Below are 19,400 nucleotides of genomic sequence, written 5' to 3' on the forward strand. Positions count from 1 at the left end.
GTGGGTTGCCTAAAGCGACCTTCTGAGTTCATGGCACAGGCAACATTTGAACTCAGGACTTTGTTGTTTACAGCACAGCTTCATAGTTGCACAGCTAAGTGTCTCTTAGTTCTCTTATGTCTAAACTTAAAACACACACACCAAAAACACAGACAAATGAAATCTTAAAGTCTCTCCTGCTAAGAAGGAGCTCTCTACTGAGCTCAGTTTACCTCAAAGGAGAGGCCCAGTTTTGGGGAGACCCTCAGGAAACTTGGCCCAGGACAGACCAATAACCATCAAGGGGAAGAGAGGCACAGCCACTGAAGGATGTATGGGAGAAGGATGCCTGAACTAAGCGAACACCTCAGAGACCCTTGCCCTTTCAAAGGGGAGAGAGGCGCCACTCTCTCTCTGATCTCGGTAGGCCCCATCTGAAATAGAAGCACATTCCACACTGTGTGTCGCAAGTGATTCTGGGGCATGATGTGGCGCATGGAAAGGTCAGATGCAAAACATGTGCAAAACATGCCATGGCAAATTGGGGGTTCCCAGCTCTCAGTTGGTGGGACCCTTTATCGGTCTGGGCCTCTGTCCCATCAGAGGTGCAGGCTTTAGAGAAGATGCACAGATTGTGACTGTAAATTTATTTTTCATTTATGGAGCAAATAGAGCTTATGTTTATGGAGCAAACATGGTTGTGTAGGAAAGAACACAGGTGTGGCTACTGGCTGCATTCCGTGGCTGTCTAATGTTTGAGCTGGGACTGGGAGAGCAGCAGGGCCAATCCAGTTGTGACTGTCTTCGTCGTGAGGGAGGGGGGCTGTGTGGTCACCTGCTTCTTTTTCTTCCTCCCTGCCAGGATTTCCTCCCTGCTATGTAGGGAACCCTCAAGGATCCCTCCTTGATCTTGGTCCTGCTGGCTTTTGACAGAACTGCAAGCCCAGATTTTCCTTGCAAGCCTCAAGCCCAACAGACCTCAGCCCTTCTAGAACATCTCAGCGGTGCCACAGGAGGTGCTTTACAGAGGCTCATCTCACGGCACTGCTGTAACATTCAACAGCCCACGCTCAATCAGGGGGAACCTACTGCGGGGGAGGTCTTCCCTACAGTGAGCACCATCCTATTCCTCATGAAATGCTGCTGCCATTCTCCAGCAGCCTTGTCATGTCGTTGCAGTGATCTGTCTCCTGGGCTTCAGGCGAGTCCCTTCCCCACTCCAAAGACTACAAGAAACCCAGACTTTCACTGCCTATGAAATCAGGGGGTGCTGGAAGTTAACTGAGAAGAGAGCCTGGGGGTGGGAGATGGGGGGAGAAAAAGGTGCACACAGACACTGCTGTGAAACTTTGAGCCAGGGAAGCATGGGCAGAAGGGCACGGCCAAGCATCTAGCCAGAGAATTCCCAATGACTTGGCCATCATAATACATAGACCTTGCTTACATAGACCTTGCTTACCATTTTGCTTCATCTGTGGTGATTTAGGAATGGGCAATTTCCAGAATAGGAGTGTCAGCTGACAGCCTATATCCTAAACAGCGGCTGTGAACTGTAGAGTCCCTCATTACCAGCCCTCAAGTGCAGAGACATCAGGCTCCCCAGGGTAATTAATGACACTCCGTAGAGTGCTTCACTCCACCCACTCTATCCCCGTCTCAGGCACGCACTCCTGAGTGGCAGCCTCCATCCATGTCCCTTGGGCATCAAGTCATCCTGCCATCTACTATCTCTGACAGCTGGTATGACATCCCAGCAGGGCAGAAGCAATGGTCAGAGATGCAGGCCATGTGAGACTGCGTGTGTTTTAGTCAACTGTATGAAGGCTCGCTTTCGTAGCAACATCTGAAAAGAAAATATGTTGCTTTAAAAAATATTAATAATAATAATTAAAAATCTGAAATGGTTGGGTTTCAAAGCAAATGGTGAAAGCAGGTTTTTCTTTAAAAACAATAAAAACAAAATTTGCTGACAGCTTGTGTCACTCTGACGGCATCTCTGCTGATGGATGTCTTTGCTTACATATCTACCATATTTGTATTCTGGCCATCCAACGATCATGTGAGCTAAGTGAGTCTGAGAGTAAAATCCTTCCGCGAAAAACTCACATTAGTCTTCACTCCCAAGCAAAGCAAAGCACAAGTTCTGGTAACTGCATTTGCTCATATTCATCCCTTGTTATCCTTCTTCTTTCATTCCTGCCCTCCTCTCTTACCCTTGCCTCTTGCCCTAGATGTCTCTCCTACACTCATCATTCAGACTGTATGCCCCTCAGTGCAAGCAGGCCCTGTCTTTTTTGCTTTTGTTACTTTGAAGTATCATATACACTGATAGCCCCCCATTGTGATTGAAGGGCTCCAGAAGAACCTTCCTGGAGGGGCTAGCGAAAGGCCTGATTTGCCTTCAGAGTGGGGGGCCACCTCACTTTCAAGCTTGAGGAGCTGTGCTTGTTCTCATTTACTTATCACTCTCCCAGATTCTCTCCTTGCTCTTCCAGCCTCCATTCTTAATTCTTCTGCATGGATGATTTGTGCTGCTCATTGTTGTTGTTTTTTTATCATCACTCCTCTTTATTATTCCATCACTGGCTTCTGCTGTATCTCATACAAGGTTTAAGCATCACTTTCTTGCTTAGAAGCCTCTACATGATTTTGTGCCAACTTAAAACCTGCATGTTGATTTCTCTGTATTCTCCTCAAAACATTTGCCCTTCCGGTTCTAATTTATTGTGCTCTCTCTTGCTTAGCCCCTTTCTCTCTTGCTATACCATACCTCCAAAAACATCATTCCTCTAATGTGTATTTGGCTAGCTATTGTCTATTAAAAACATACCTGTTTCTCTCATCTGTTTCCAGTATCATCATTTTATATAGTTATTGATAGTTTCCAATTCTTTCCAATTTTATTTATTTATTTAAAATATTTCTTGGCCGCCTTTCAGTCCATGAGCCCTCCCAAGGCAGCGTACAACAACAAATCTAATTCTTCTTCGTCCAGTGTTGACATAGCAACTTTCTATCCCCACCCTATTCCCTCCCTTTCCTTGTTATCTGCCTTAGTATACTGCAGAAGTGGGGAACCTGTGGCCCTCCAGATGTTTTGGCTTACAATTCTCCAACCAGAATAGTTAATGGTGAGCTGTAGGCCAAAATATCTGAAAGGCCACAAGTTGCCCAGCTCTACTGTAAGCCTGCCAAGGGACCTTTCTTAAATTTATTGTGAAGTACTGAGCACATGCTAATGATGATTCTATTAATAAATTAACAGTGACTGCAATTCTCCACATGTAAGCTCCCCTATGAGAGAAGGTTACAACAGCTGGGATTGTTTAGCTTGGAAAAAAGGAGGGTAAGAGGAGACATGATAGAGGTCTACAAAATTATGCCTGGTGTGGAGAATGTGGACAGGGAGACATTTTTCTCCCTGTCTCAAAATACTAGAACCCAGAGTCATCCCATGAAGCTGATTGGTGGGAGATTCAGGACAGATCAAAGGAAGTGCTTCTTCACACAGCGCATAGTTAAACTATGGAATTCGCCACCACAGCATGTGGCAATGGCCACCAATTTGGATGGCTTTAAAAGTGTGGCTGGACAAATTCCAGGAGGAAAAGGCTATCCATGGCTCCTAGTCCCGATGGCTATGTGCTGCCTCCAGTACCAGAGGCAAATGAGCCTATGTACACCAGTTGCTGGGGAATACAGGTGGGAGGGTGCTGTTGCACTCATGTCCTGCTTGTGGGTCTCCCATCGACAGCTGGTTGGCCACTGTGTGAACAGAATGCTGGACTAGATAGATCCTTGGTCTGATCCAGCAGGGCTCTTTATGTTCTTATGGTCGACACTATAGCCACTACATCTCATTGGCTCTTTCATCAGCACTCAGACTCGGCCAATTGAATTTAGTGCATGGTCAGTCGAGGTGTCATGATAATGGTTACACAAGCAGAGTTGTTAATGAGATAGTGTTGCAAATTAAAATGATATCACATGCTGCTTATTTTCAGAACAACTGAAATATTAACTCCAGGGCAATATTAGTGGCAATTTGATGGGAATTTCAGAGATGGCTTAAAACTGCTTTGGTGTTTTCCAAGGCCTTATTTTGCAACTCTCAAGATAACCACTTGTTGAGAACTGAGAGCACAGACATTGGCTTTCTGCCTACGCAACACAAGCTATGCAAGCTGCACCAGGCACCATCCTTTCTTCCCCCAAACAGATCCAGTCCTGAAAGGCAGCTTGGCATCCAGATGGACCGATAGCTAGCTTCCACACAAAAAGGGCTGGGCATTTTCTGGGCCAAAAGAATCTAATCAGTTGCTGCCTTGCTCACAAAAAATGCATATTCCTGTTTTCAGCAATATCAGTAGAAAATCAGGTGGACGCCAGTGAAGTCATTGCAAGGAGAAACTATGGAATATCCTCGCTGTGGCAGCAAGATGTGAACTCTTATGATTTACTATGTACTTGAGGGCATTTTCTTGTTTATTATAAAGTGCTTATTAATCTGTGTTAGTAATCTACATGTACGTAGGATTACTTTGTCTTTCTGGAAGTAGTTTTCTGGTTGCCATGGAATGGAACTGAGTCAGCCACAGACAGAGAAAAGGGGTGCCATTTGGGGAGGGCAGCATTATTCCTTAGAAGTGCTTATATCTCTGGCTAGATAATTTAGTGACTAACAGTTCCATGAAGTATATTTGCCAGTATCGATGCAAATGTACAAATCCCTTTGCTTAAAAAGGGGAAATTAATTATTTATATTAGGGGGAGGGAACCTGTGACCCTCTAGATGTTGTTGGGATTATACCTCCCATCATCCCTGATGGCTATCAAGCACCAGGTAGGCCAGAATACATGGCTGTTGCAACACAATTTGTTCAGGACTGGCATAGACCCACGCCTATACACATGCCTGTTTCCCCCACACCACAAGGTACCTGTGTCCTGGCTGGGTAGATTAGATGCAAAACTACCCCAAAAGGAACATCTTTTAAGGCCAGGCACTGAGGCCTGCTTCTTATGGTTTACCTGCTACATTGAAGACTCTTGAACCCAGTAATTTGCAGACCGCCCCCGAGGAATTTCACTCATCATATTGAAATTATTTTGACTTCCCTCAAAATTTCTAGACAGTGCTCACCTGAACAACACCCTCCAAAATATTAGATAGTCGTGCTCTAGTCAGCTTTGCAGTACAAAAACAGCCAGAGGGCTGTTTTTGTACTGCAGAGCTGACTAGAGCACCACTATCTAATACTGTTGACGTGACATGGGGCATTTTTGCCAGGATGAGCTCCCTCTTCTCTAGGTGGTAAATTCAATACCTGAGGTAAGATGGAGCCATATCTCACAATTGACCCCTGCCCTACATAGAGCAGCTATGAGCAGGTTGGCCTTCATTCAGTTACCCAATCTGTTGAGCCAGGGCAGAATGTAAGGCTATATTTATTTATTTAAATTATTACATTTATATCCCACCTTTCTTCCACTGTGGAACTCAAGGTTACCAGGTGGTCTCCCTTCCAAGCACTGACCAGACCCAAACCTGCATTCTGGCAGGGAAAGAAGATACCCCATAACCATAACACCCTTCTTTCAGGAGGAGGTGGAAGAAGACTGAAGAGAGAGGGCGTAGCAGGAACTGGGTGACTGTGGACACCTAAGCATGTACAGCGTGCCAGACATATAATCAACACACAGCTAGGACTGCTTGGCCTTGAAGGGCCTCAGCTTTGCAAGCCCTTCTGCGCTGATCCTTGTCCATTCTGTCTGCTGTGACCCTGCTGTTGCCATATACCTCTACTTCGCCGCCTGCTCCGCGATGGATCCGTGTAAAAGGTCAGCTGGGGATCACTGTCCGCTTCTGTCCCAGAATCACCTTCAGGGTTCAGAAATGCAGAGCCAGCTACATTAAAAATTAGAAAAGAAATAGTTGCTAACATCAGCGATAACTGTCCCTTTGTGTCCCACTCCCCCCATCGCACAATCTTACAATAAAGCTTTTATTGATCCATGGGGCAAAAGATCCGCACTGAAATTTAAGATTGGACTGGATGGGGTTTTACTCAGGAGCATATGCTCAGGTGGTCTTTTGCCCATCAACCTACATGTTACATAGAATTATGTTTTTGTTCCCGTCATGTTCTTTTTCAAAGCAAGTCTGCGAATCGGGGCAGTGACAGGATGGGTGGAGAGGAGTACTTAACCCTTCCCCCTGCCATTTTCTAGCTCAAAATCATCCCTTCCAAGCTGCTTTTTTTAACAGTTAGAAAAAAGATATGGGATCCCCATATGTTCTCTCTATATATTCCCATGGAGGTGAAAAAGCAGCTTGTGGGAGGTGATCTGGAGCTGGAATATATGTATTTATTACATTTCTATACTGCCCAAGGGCTGACGCTCAAGTGACCAGAGAGAAGGGTAAAGGGTAAAGCAGCCTATCCCCGCTTGCTCTTCCTTCACACACAGCCTGCCCACATTGCTTTGGGTTAAAATAGAACATGGAACTTTCTGTAGCGTGTAGTTTGAGCCTTAGGCTCTCAAGAGAAAAGGCAAAGCAAAGGGGGAAAGTTCAGTAACAGCTGGCTATGAGATAGGTCCCATATATATAAAGGAGAGGAGGCAGAGGAGGAGGCAGAGATGTGGATACACCCCAGATATTATGACAAGCACTTTCCATATGCAGACCATAATTAGGGGCAGGGTGTACTATACTGGCGCAGCACTGTCAATATTATTTTGAACTAGTGTAGCCTTTCCCAACCTGGTGCCCTCCAGAGGTGCTGGACTTGGGGATGGGTGAATGAGCGATGTTCAAGATCGCTGGGATTCTCTGGACATCATCTCACGGCTTGTCTTGTGCCCAATTTCCATTTGCATTTCCGATTGCTGCTCGCTCTGCGGGGATGGGAAAATTGCGGAAATCGAGCTGCGATTGAACATGAAATTTGCACAAACTTTCCTCCATAGACTAAAGCAGGCCGACTCAGGGTGTGTGTGTGGGGATTTGCACAAATTAGGAAAGTTGCACAAATCAAACTGAGAAAATCATCCAATTCAAATGTGAGCGCATGTTTGGCAATTTGTGAATATTTTCAGCGGATACATGCTCATGCTCACACTCACGTTCAGGGCTTCAAACAGGGCATGTTCACATGTTTTATAAGCAGAAATGAAATTCTCATACATCCCTAGTTATACTACAACACCCATCATCACCAGCCAGCTTGCCCAATGGCCTGGTTGGGGAAGGCTGCGCTAGTGAAACAAGCATCACTTTATTGGGCAAAGTGTATGGAGAGAGAGAGGGGAGGTCTGTAGGCATCCTCGCCTGTGGGCAATCTCATACACACCCCAGGTTCCTCATCAGTGGAGACAGGGCCAAAACTATCAGAAGTGATGGGTGATGTTGCCCCCACTGCAGATTTAGCCAATCCCTCTCTGCATAATCCCACCCTGAGTTCCACTTCTTGGTGCAACACTAGAAATGAGAATGTGATGGAACCCCAGGGGCTGTTTAATCTTGAAGAAGCTATCCAGAGCATAAATATTTTAAAGTGAAAAACGCTATCCAAGCATTTATTTTTGCTTATCTTCAAAACAACTTTACGAGGTTGGTCGTTATGATTCCTATTTCACAGGTAGGAATCCGAAGCTGAGAGACAATGACTTGACTAAGACCATTAAGTGAGTCTTTGGTAGTGTTTAGCTGAATGTTCTTCAGGTTTGATTTTTCAGCTCATTGTAGTGATTGGAGGTGGGGGGCTGCTCTCAGCTGTATACAGGCCCCCCTTGCCTTTTCATTCCTCCTCAAGTGACCCTAAGCCAATCAGGGATCATGCATTGGACATGATGACATCAAAGCATTATGCTGCCAACCAGGTTTAGCTATGTGCTGGCATTACAGAGGGCATTGTCAGAAGGCATATGATTCAGTCCTCTGCCTACTGCTAAGCAGTTCTGGGTAGATTAAGTGCCTGGATGGGAGACTGCCTGGGAAAACTATGTATGCTGCCTTGAGGCAGCATATGAATGCTCCCTTGGAATAAAGGTGGGATATAATGGAAGGAAGGAAGGAAGGAGAGAGAGAGAGAGAGAGAAAGAAAGTCCATTGGAATACAGGCAATGTTTGCTGTACTGGTCCCATCTGCAATCTTTGCCAACTGGAGATCACTTTAAGGATCAAAACAATTCCATGGCCATTCTATAATGATCCCTGACAAATCACCCAAGGACAAAGTGAGGGGGTGGGGGAAGCCCATTTTGATTCTGATTAACATTTTCACAAAGCTACCCCACCCAATTTTGGCTCAGTGCTAGTTTGTGGCCAGGATGGGCTTTGAAGTCCATCTCTCAAGGGCCAAACTGAATGCAGTATTCACAAGGCCCCAACAACTCTCTACTGCCTGCATTAAAGTAATTGCTCTCACCTAAGCTACATCAGTGCCATCACCTTTAACAGAGAGGTGGTGCCACTGACTGAGGTTTCATTAACCATGAGGTTTACACTGGCATTCCCCACCTGCCTTCAGAAAGTAGAAGAGGCACAGTGCGACACTGTTGAAGAACAACAGCCCCACACAAAACCCTCATCTTGGAAAAATTAACTGTGCCAGTTTGGAGATTTTATCCACAATCAGCTCTCCGAAAGAAACAGCATCTGGAGGGTGAAGGCTCCCTCCATTAATCTCCTCCACCAGAAAACGGGAATTCTTACAAAAAATGGAGCGGACAAATCCGTGGAGAACACAACAGATAAAGGGAACCTCCATATTAAATATCTCTGAATTCTAGGTGCCAGGGACAAACAACAGAGAGAGCTGTGGATTTCAAACCAAACCAAACCTTGCGAGCATCCCAGGAGCCTCTGGTTAGAAACCAGTAGACAAGATGGACCCTTGATCTGTTCCAGCAAAGCTCTTCTCAGGATGTTCACCCATGACTTTGGCTGACAGATCGCTCCCATTCCCAGCCCACTTCATCCAGAAGGAAACTCTAGGTGGTACCTCGTGACTTGTTATTGATCCGCTTGCGTTGGCTACTGGATGTATGAGAGAGCAGCGTAGCCTGTTGATGGTTGGAGTCCACAGGACTGGTGGCGATGATATTATCCTTGTACTTGTTCATCAAGGACAGCTTGGCATTGTCACTTCCTGAACAGGAAGAATTTAAGGCAAAAACTTTAAGAAAAAGAGAAAAAAAAGGGAGAAAAGGAAAGAGAAGGGGGAGAAGGGAAGAAAGAGAGAGTTTTCATTTCCAGCTAGCCAAGCAATAATTTTAGGATTATCTTTAGGTGTGGACCAGCTAGCAACAGCGGTGAGATCTCAATGCTGTTAACCAACCATTTATATTATCAGAGAAGGGTGGACTGTTAAGATTACTGCTGCTGAAACTTCTAATTGGTCAAGGCCAAATTAGATGTGACGTTAGTAACATTATTTAGCTTGGCATGGTTTTTTTGGTTTTGGTGGGGAGAAGCCAGATCAGGACCATGGTGTGCGAAAAGGGGGCTTTGACTGTTTGTCCCACCACTGTCCCAATCAGAATTGTCACACACCTGCTATTTACAATGGAAGAAAGGCTCTGACAGGCACCAATGGGAGATTTCCTCCCTTTACAAAACAATCAGACAGAACTCCTGGCTACTACTGACCAACCACTGGGAGATGATCAGAATCACCTGTTTCAGAATTTTTCCACTTAAAGCTGAATGTGCTTTCCTGTCTTAGGCTATGGAGCAAATAAAAGGAGCAAATAAAAAACTGCAGCGCTGCCTGGTCTTCTCCACTCACTAAATCTCCTAGTAAACTGATACTTGGATTTTCCATTTACCATCTTGAAAATATGCCTAAATATTCCACACTGAAAAGAAAACATTAAATAACTGTCAATATACATGAACTTTGATGTCCTTTTTGCACTCTGAGTAAGTCATGCATAAAGTGGATGTCCACCGTTGACCCTTCCCAGTTGCTTACTACTGTGAGATCCCTTCCAAAGATAGAGAATCTGGCACCCAAAAATTGTATGGCCATTCCTGGGGCTTGTTTTGAACGGCCACATCTCGCTAGGCTACAGAGAGGAGGAGAAAGATGGATGTATATGGCAAAAAAATAAAAGCTGATCCCATATTGTCAGTTGAGGTTTCAGGTGAGCTGGGGGTCTAAAAGCACTGAAGAATGATGATCTATATCGATGCCTAACATAATAACAGCTCACCTGCCCAACCGCACAGAATGTCGTCAGTAAGTATGCACAGATTAAGACTATGCCCCACCTGGCGTGAGATCCATGCCTGGCTTCTCATTGCAGCCCTGCAGTGAGTCCAGCGTTCTGGTGACCTGGCTGGTGAAGTCCTCACCACCATTCATGCATTCCCGCTGCAGGTGGTGGCGCAAGTCAGTAATGTCATACTCATAGCCATCTAGGATGGGGGTCTCCCTGATGCTCAGAGTCCCACTGGAGTTGTGGCCTTGCACTCGGGCGTTGCGCAGGCTCTCCCGGCCGTGACCCCCAATCAGCACAGAGGGGATGTAGTGGATCTCATTGGCCGCCTCAGCACTGGCACTCTTCTGGGGCTGTGGCACCCGACGGCGCTTGCACCAACGCCGGCGTGTGTAGAGGATCATGACCAGGCACAGGATGGAAAGCAGCAAGGCAATCATGCCACCCTATGGAAATCAAAATGGAACAGAGTTCAGACAACTTCGAGAAAAAGCATAGTACAATTGCAACATAGGTCAGAAGTGGCACGTTCCATGCGCCTGCTCTTCCACCATGTCTTGGATTTAGAATTTCTAAGTCCAGCTTGGTCTTGGACTTAGAATTTCTCTCCAGGCAATTTCACCCTTTTCACTCCTCAAGACTTCAGAGAAACCATGGAGACATGGACGCAAGTGACTGTGGAATGCTCAGAAACCACAGCAGGACTCAGCAAAGCTTCATATGGTTAGTGGATGGGACTTCAAAAACCAGCACCACACTACTATGTATCTTAATTCAGCAGTTAGTACTTCAGGTTTCCCTTTTGTCCCCACTGAACCCCAACAGCAAAATCAAAACACAGACAAGAGGCTTCTATCCACAACTCTTTAATCCTTTTACTTCAATGGGTCATACAGATGCTAATTGTCAGTAACTCACAGTCTACAAAGGAAAAGCCTTCAGGGAGTTCAAAGGGTAACCAGGAAGATTGGAAGTTGCCTACCATTTGAGAAAAGGCAGGCACGCTTCCCTAACTTAAGGAGCGTGGGGGGGATCTCCCTCTGTCTTGTGAGGTATCTACGCGTAGCTCTTCCCGCCGGGCCAATCGGGCAGATTGCCTAAGCTCCACCCCTGCAATCTCTCTCATGGCCCTACGTCTGCGCCTGGTGTCTAAGAATTCAGGCTGTCCAAGCCCCACCTCTCCCTGTTCACTATCTCTCATGGGTGTGTGTGTGAAGAGAGGCTCTCTCTGTCCAGCTGGACTACTGAAACCTGAGGAGTCTGTCCCTCCCTGTCTGGAAGAGTCTGGGAAAGTTTCTTGCCCAAGTTTTGCAGTTCCTCTTTGGACTCTGAGCTACTCTGCCACTGCCTATGCTCAGAGGCACCCTGACAATACTCCTCTCTGACTCTATACCAGAATGGGATCACTGGAATCAACACCAATATTGGTTCCAATTTGCACAGCAGAACTGAAATGAATGGGAGCTGTGCTCTTCAGCAGTTCCCATTGATTTCAAAGAGGTTTGTGCAGGGAAGCCTCCAGCTGGATTGCATCCTATGTCTTCAGTGTTATTTAGAGGCTCAAGTGGATGTTTCGGTAGTGGTTTTATCTTCAGTATCAGGAACCCAAGATGAACAGCTGGATGCCTGAGGCTGTTACATTGTTGTTGTTGTTCAGTCGTTAAGTCATGTCTGACTCTTCTAGACCCCAAGGCCCATAGCACACCAGGCCTTCCTGTCCTCCGCTCTCTCCCGGAGTGTGCTCAGGTTCATATTCATTGCATCGGTGATGCTATCTCGCCATCTCATCCTCTGCCGTCCCCTTCTCCTTTTGCCTTCAGTCTTTCCCAGCATCAGGGTCTTTTCCAGAGAGTTTTCTCTTCGCATTAGATGGCCAAAATATTTCAGCTTCAGCTTCAGTATCTGTCCTTCCAATAAGCAGTCAGGGATGATTTCCTTTAGGATTGACTGATTTGACCTCCTTGCAGTCCAGGGGACTCATAAGAGTCTTCTCCAGCACCACAATTCAAAAGCATGAATTCTTCGGCACTCAGCCTTCCTTACAGTCCAGCTCTCACAGCCATACTTTACTACTGGGAAAACCATAGCTTTGATTATGCGGACCTTTGTCGGCAAGGTGATGTCTCTGCTTCTTACTATGCCATCTAGGTTTGCCATAGCTTTCCTCCCAGGGAGCGTCTTTTAATTTCATGGCTACAGTCACCGTCTGCGGTGATCTTGGAGTCCAAGAAAATAAAATCTGTCACTGTTCCATTTCTTCCCCTTCTATACGCCAGGAAGTGATGGGGCCAGATGCAATGATCTTCATTTTTTTAATGTTGAGTTTCAAACCAGCTTTTGCACTCTCCACTTTCACCCTCAACAAGAGGCTCTTTAGATCCTCTTCGCTTTCTGCCAATTAGGGTGGCATCGTCTGCGTATTGGAGGTTGTTGATAATTCTCCCGGCAATCTTAATTCTGACCTGTGATTCATCCAACCCGGCGTTTCTCATGATGTCCTCTGCATATAAGTTAAATAAGAAGGGCAACAATATGCAGCCTTGTCGTACTCCTTTCCCAATTTTGAAACAATCGGTTGTTCCATGTCTGGTTCTTACTGTTGCTTCTTGACCCTCGTACAGGTTTCTCAGGAGACAGGTAAGGTAGTCTGGTACTCCCATCTCTTTCAGAATTTGCCACAGTTTGTTGTGATCCACACAATCAAAGGCTTTAGCGTAGTCAATGAAGCAGAAATAGACGTTTTTCTGGAATTCTCTTGCTTTCTCCATGATCCAGCGAATGTTGGTGATTTGATCTCTAGTTCCTCTGCCTCTTCGAAACCCAGCTTGTACTTCCGGTAGTTCTCGGTTCACATACTGCTGAAGCCTTGCTTGTAGGATTTTGAGCATCACCTTGCTGGCATGTGAAATGAGCGCAATTGTACGGTAGTTCGAACACTCTTTGGCATTGCCCTTCTTTGGAATTGGAATGTAAACTGACCTTTTCCAGTCTTGTGGCCACTGCTGAGTGTTCCAAATTTACTGGCATATTGAGTGCAGCACTTTAACAGCATCATCTTTTAGGATTTTAAATAGCTCAACTGGAATACTGTCATCTCCGCTAGCTTTGTTGTTAGTAATGCCTCCTAAGGCCCACTTGACTTCACTCTCGAGGATGTCCGGCTCAAGTTCCATGACCGCACTATCATGGCTATCAGGGACATTCAGATCTTTCCTGTATAGTTCTTCTGTGTGTTCTTTCCACCTCTTCTTAATCTCATCTGCTTCTGTTAGGTCCCTGCCTTCTTTGTCCTTTATCATGCCCGTCTTTGCACAAAACGTTCCCTTGAGATCTCCGATTTTCTTGAAAAGATCTCTAGTCTTTCCCATTCTATTGTTTTCCTCGATTTCTTTGCATTGTTCATTTAAGAAGGCCTTCTTGTCTCTCCTTGCTATTCTCTGGAACTCTGCATTCAGTTGGATATATCTTCCCCTTTCTCCCTTGCTTTTCGCTTCCCTTCTTTCCTCAGCGACTTGTAAAGCCTCATCAGACAGCCACTTGGCTTTCTTGCATTTCTTTTTCTTTGGGATGGATTGAGTTGCTGCCTCCTGACCAATGTTACGGACCTCCATCCATAGTTCCTCAGGCACTCTGTCTATCAGGTCTAATCCTTGAAATCTATTCATCACCTCCACTGAATATTCATCAGGGATATGATTTAGGTCATACCTGAATGGTTTAGTGTTTTTCCCTACGTTCTTCAATTTAAGCCAAAAATTTGCAAGAAGCAGCTCATGATCTGAGCCACAGTCAGCTCCAGGTCTTGTTTTTACTGACTGTATAGAGCTTCTCCATCTTTGGCTGCAAAGGACATAATCAATATGATTTCGATATTGATCATCTGGTGATGTCCATGTGTAGAGTTGCCTCTTGTGCTGTTGGAAAAGAGTGTTTGCTATGATCAGCGTGTTCTCTTGGCAAAACTCTATTATTTATTATTTATTTATTATTAAATTTATTAATTGCCCATCTGGCTGGTCACCCAGCCACTCTGGGCGATGTACAGCATACAAGAAAACAGTTTAAAACAATAAAATTCTACAATAAAAACATTTTCTAAACTACCCTAGCCCACCCCAAATGCCTGCCTGAACAACCACATTTTTAATGCACGACGGAAGCTCATTAAAGAGGGGGCATGGCGGAGTTCCCTATGGAGGGAGTTCCACAGAGTGGGGGCCACCACAGAAAAGGCCCTCTCCCTCGTCCCCACCAGTCTAGCTGTCCTGGCTGATGGGACAGAGAGAAGGCCATCCGAGGCTGATCTTGTTAAGCGGCCTATCTGGTGCTGCTGGATTATTAGCCAAAGGATTATTAGCCTTTGTCCTGCTTCATTTTGTACACCAAGGTCATGCTTGCCTGTTTTCCCGGTGATTTCTTCACTTCCTACTTTAGCATTCCAATCCCCTATGATGAAAAGGACATCTTTTTTTGGTGTTAGTTCTAGAAAGTGTTGTAGGGCTTCATAGAACCCAACAACCTCAGCTTCTTCGGCCTCAGTGGTTGGGGCATAGACTTGAATTACTGTGATGTTGAATGGTTTGCCTTGGATTCGTACTGAGATCATTCTATTGTTTTTGAGATTGTACCCCAGTACTGCTTTTCCCACCCTTTTGTTAACTATGAGTGCTACTCCATTCTTCTAAGGGGTTCTTGCCCACAGTAGTAGATACAATGGTCACCTGACTTAAATTCGCCCATGCTTGTCCATTTTAGTTCGCTGATTCCCAAGATGTCGATGTTCAATCTTGCCATCTCATGTTTGACCACCTCCAGCTTACCTGGATTCATTGATCTTACATTCCAGGTTCCTAAACAATATTGTTCTTTACAGCATCGGATTATCTTTTCACCACCAGACACATCCACAGCTGAGTGTCCTTTCGGCTTTGGCCCAGCCGCTTCACTCATTCTGGCGCTACTTGGAAATACCCTCTGCTCTTCCACAGTAGTATATTGGACACCTTCTGACCTGAGGGGCTCATCTTCCGGCGTCATCTCTTTTAGCCTTGTGATACGTTCCATGGGGTTTTCTTGGCAAGAACACTGGAGCGGGTTGCCATTTCCTTCTCCAGTGGACCACATTTTGTCAGAACTCTCTGCCATGACCTGTCCGTCTTGGGTGGCCCTGCACGGCATAGCTTACGGCTTCATTGAGTTACGCAAGCCCCTTCGCCACAACAAGGCAGTGATCCATGAAGGGGGGCTGTTAAATTAATTAATCCTATATTCTGAAGTAGTTCCTATGAAGGCCTTGCACTTGTTGTCGAGCCCTCAAAACTCCAATACCAATTCCACACCCCCTGCTGTGGCCCCCGCCACTACCTTGCATCCAGAATTCAGTAGAATTTTAAAAAATATTGTTCATAGTGGATATGGAGAACCAAAAGGATCAAAATTAGCTTGCAAACAATGTTTGCGGTGTCCAGCCATGTTGGCAGATGGAAATGTTCCCAAACTAACAGCAGACACAGGAACAAAATACTCAAAACAGTGAAAGGCAGAAGGGTGCAAATATTTTTTGCACTTCCTGAAATATCAACTTTCTCAGCAAAAACTGACCCATGAAAAATTGGTACAGTACTAACATGCACCTGAATTTCAAACCTGTGGACTGAGAAACAAAGCCAGAGCTCCAGTCTGTCAAGCTTGTCTTCCTTTAAAACTTTGCAAGTTAAGGAATAGAAATACTTAAATAAATGACCACTAACCACCAACTAACAGTTTCAGGTCTATTCTTAGCCATGTTCCTTCTCTCTCTCTCTCTCTCTCCCCCTCTGTGCAATGGGTGATCTTGATAAAATAAAATAACCATCATCTGATCCATTACGAAAAAAGATTAAACAAGAGTTACTAAATGGGCAACAGAAACAACAGCTGGAAAAGACTTTTTAAATGGCTATTATGCTTCAGCCATTTTTTCCCACCTTGTTCTCACCCTAATGGAAACGGAATATGCCTACCTTTCCTGAGGAGAAAAAATGTCAGCAAATTAAGCAGAGGAGCAAAGACCTAACACAGTCCTGAGTGCTGTGGTTAGGTATGTTCCTGAAGTCAGCTCTTACGGGTTGAGTTTAGTAGATGTTAATGTAGCCCCAAAGCTTTTGACATTTAAAAATTGCAGATCATATATATATATATATATATATATATATAAAAAATATATAAAAATTATATATATAATTTTTTTAAAAAAGAAAAACAAAACACAACAACAATACACATACACTAAAATATCTCTTAAGATTGTAAGGTATCTACCTTTGGCTCCCCTTACACAACTAATGCTTATTATTATTATTCTCTAGTTCTTGTCTTAGTTGTATATCATACATTGAGTTCACAGACATTATCTCCTTTCTCCTAATTTTAACAACAGAAAAAAGAGAATCAACCATCTCAAAGTTCAAAATCTACATTCATAAATATCATTTTTCTCTATTTCTTGTACAAATTCTATAAAAGGTTTCCAATCTAAAATAAATTTAGTTGTTGACCCTTCTTTAATTATAATAGTAAGTTTTGCCATCTCTGCCAGCTCCATCATTTTCTTGATCCACTCGCTCATGGTTGGTATTGTTTCATTCTTCCGCTTTTGTGCATATATAACATATAATTGCAGCCGTTGTCATGTAGAGAAAGAGGGTTCCCCCCCTTCTCTTTTTCGTGTTTATCTGTTAGTCCCAATAAAAACATTTCTGGCTTTAGTTCTATAGTAGTCTTTAATATTCTTTGAGCTAAAGACTGTGTTTGTCTCCAAAATGTTTTAGCTTCTTTACAAGTCCACCAGAAATTATAAAATGTTCCCTCCTGGTCTTCACATTTCGAACATTTTCCAGAAACACCTTTATACATTTTAGACAATTTAGACGGTGACATATACCATCTATACATCATCTTATAAAAATTATCTTTAAGGCTTGTACATAAAGTAAATTTTAAATCTTTTCCCCACTATTTTCCCACTCTTCCATTGATATATTATGACCAACATTTTGTGCCCATTTTATCATACAATCTTTTACTTGTTCATCCTGTCTTATACCTTAACAGTAATTCATACAGTTTAGTGATAACATGTTCATCATTTGTACACAGTGCTGTTTCAAACTCAGATTCTGTTTGTTCATCCACCATTTTTCTCATCTATTTTAAACCTTTCTTTAAGTTGCAAATATGAAAACCACTGACATACATGACTTTCTTCCAATAAGCTTTCCCTTGATTTTGACTTATATTCCCCTTGTGACAGTTCCAGGAAATCATTATATCTTATCCATTTATGCGTACTATCAAATTCTCTTCTATGCAATGCTTCTTGTGAAGATATCCAATGTGGTATTTTTTGAAAGAACCTTAATTTATATTTATTCTAAATTCTTAATATAGTTCTTCTTATATAGTGATTATTAAAATCTACATTCACTTTTGTTTTATCGTACCACAAATAACCATGCCACCCGTATCTCAATTCATGTCCTTCTAGTTCTAAAAGTCTTCTATTTTTCAACATCACCCATTCCTTCATCCACATCAAGCAGCAGGCAGAAAAATAGGTTTTAAAATCTGGTAATCCCAAGCCACCTCTTTCTAAAATTTTTATTTTAACTCTTGGGTTTTTTGCTTGCCATATAAACTTCGTTATATCTCTCTGCCACTGCTTAAAAGGTAAATCCGATGTCATAATGGGGATCATTTGAAACAAAAATAACATTCTAGGTAATACATTCATTTTGATCATTGCAATTCTTCCCAAAAGTGATAGTTTTGGGAAGGAGCCTGGGGAAGGAGGACCAGCCAGCAGCTGCACCGGGTGATCCTGAGCCTGCTTCTGCCCCTGCCCACAGGTACTTAAGGCGGGGCTGCCAGAGGCTGCTCGGGAAGGAGCCTGGGGAAGGAGGACCAGCCAGCAGCTGCACCGGGTGATCCTGAGCCTGAGCCTGCTTCTGCCCCCGCCCACAGGTACTTAAGGCGGGGCTGCCAGAGGCTGCTCGGGAAGGAGCACTTAGCGTCGCACTTGGAGTCGCAAGATCTACCCACCTGCCTCTCCAGAGACACCAGCAGCCACAACTCCAGCAGCAAATAGCAGCAGCTTTAAAGACCAGGGGAAGGGGCAAACGTGGACTATCTGCTCCTTCTTAGCTGCTGTTCTCTTTTATCTCTTTTATATTCTTTTAAACTGTTATATATTTTATATCTTAATATTTTAATATGTGCTTGGGAGGACTATTGGATAACTCAGGGGGTGGGGGAGGTGCCACCATAACTGTGGTCACGGGCAGGGGGAGGTATGGCGTTGGGGGATTAACAGGCCAGCTGAGGAGAAGAGGGGCTAGACACCTTACAGCTGTCCCCTCTTCTGGTTCTTCCCCCAACCTGATGGTTCCTGGCAGCCTTACCAGTCTGCCCTCGGGTCTGGTGGTGCTGCTGCTGAATGCCAGGTCGGCCCAAAATAAGACCTCCCTCATCCATGATTTGATTGTGGATGAGGGGGCTGACCTGGCATGTATTACTGAGACCTGGGTGGGGGAACTGGGAGGGGTCACTCTCTCCCAGCTGTGCCCTCCTGGGTACTTAGTGCAGCACCAACACCGACTTGAGGGTCGGGGAGGGGGGGTTGCCGTGGTCTATAGGAATTCAATCTCCCTCTCCAGGCTTCCTGCTCATTCGAGTGCAAATCTTGAGTGTCTGTACCTTGTGTTGGGCACTCGGGACAGATTAGGGATTCTGTTGGTGTACCGCCCACCCTGCTGCCCATCGGACTCCCTGCCTGAGCTGACGGAGGTGGTCTCGGACTTGGTGTTGAGGACCCCCAGGATGATGGTCCTGGGGGATCTCAACTTCCATGCCGAGGCCGCTGTATCCGGGGCGGCTCAGGACTTCATGGCCGCCATGACAACCATGGGGCTGTCCCAACATGTCATTGGCCCAACGCATATAAAAGGACACACGCTTGATCTGGTTTTCTCAACTGGGCAGGAGGATGGTGATCTGAAAGTAGAGGAATTAACATCTGTCCCTTTGTCATGGTCAGATCACTTCCTGCTGAGGTTTAGACTTCTGGCGGCCTTTCCCCTCTGCAAGGGTGGGGGACCTATTAAAATGGTCCACCCCCGGAGATTAATGGATTCCGATGGATTCCAGAGGGCTCTGGG

At 44.8% G+C, this 19,400-nt stretch overlaps 1 protein-coding gene across 2 annotated transcripts in view; it reads right to left on the reverse strand.

The window, feature by feature from the left end:
* Positions 1 to 19,400, reverse strand: part of ASTN1 (astrotactin 1) — a 306,422-nt gene that overhangs the window by 171,026 nt on the left and 115,996 nt on the right. The window contains exons 3-5 of one of the 2 annotated variants that reach the window (XM_084851218.1): positions 10,259 to 10,652; positions 8,988 to 9,134; positions 5,780 to 5,887 (exon numbers count right to left, since the gene is read on the reverse strand). In XM_084851218.1, coding sequence (XP_084707344.1) covers positions 5,780 to 5,887; positions 8,988 to 9,134; positions 10,259 to 10,652 — 649 coding nt within the window. Of the gene's footprint in view, positions 1 to 5,779; positions 5,888 to 8,987; positions 9,162 to 10,258; positions 10,653 to 19,400 lie in introns of both variants that reach the window. The other variant, XM_084851217.1, reaches the window with a different exon arrangement.

This window comes from Heloderma suspectum, chromosome 4 (assembly GCF_057233095.1).
Source record: "Heloderma suspectum isolate Gila_16-S chromosome 4, 16-S_ref, whole genome shotgun sequence".
Taxonomy (NCBI): domain Eukaryota; kingdom Metazoa; phylum Chordata; class Lepidosauria; order Squamata; family Helodermatidae; genus Heloderma; species Heloderma suspectum.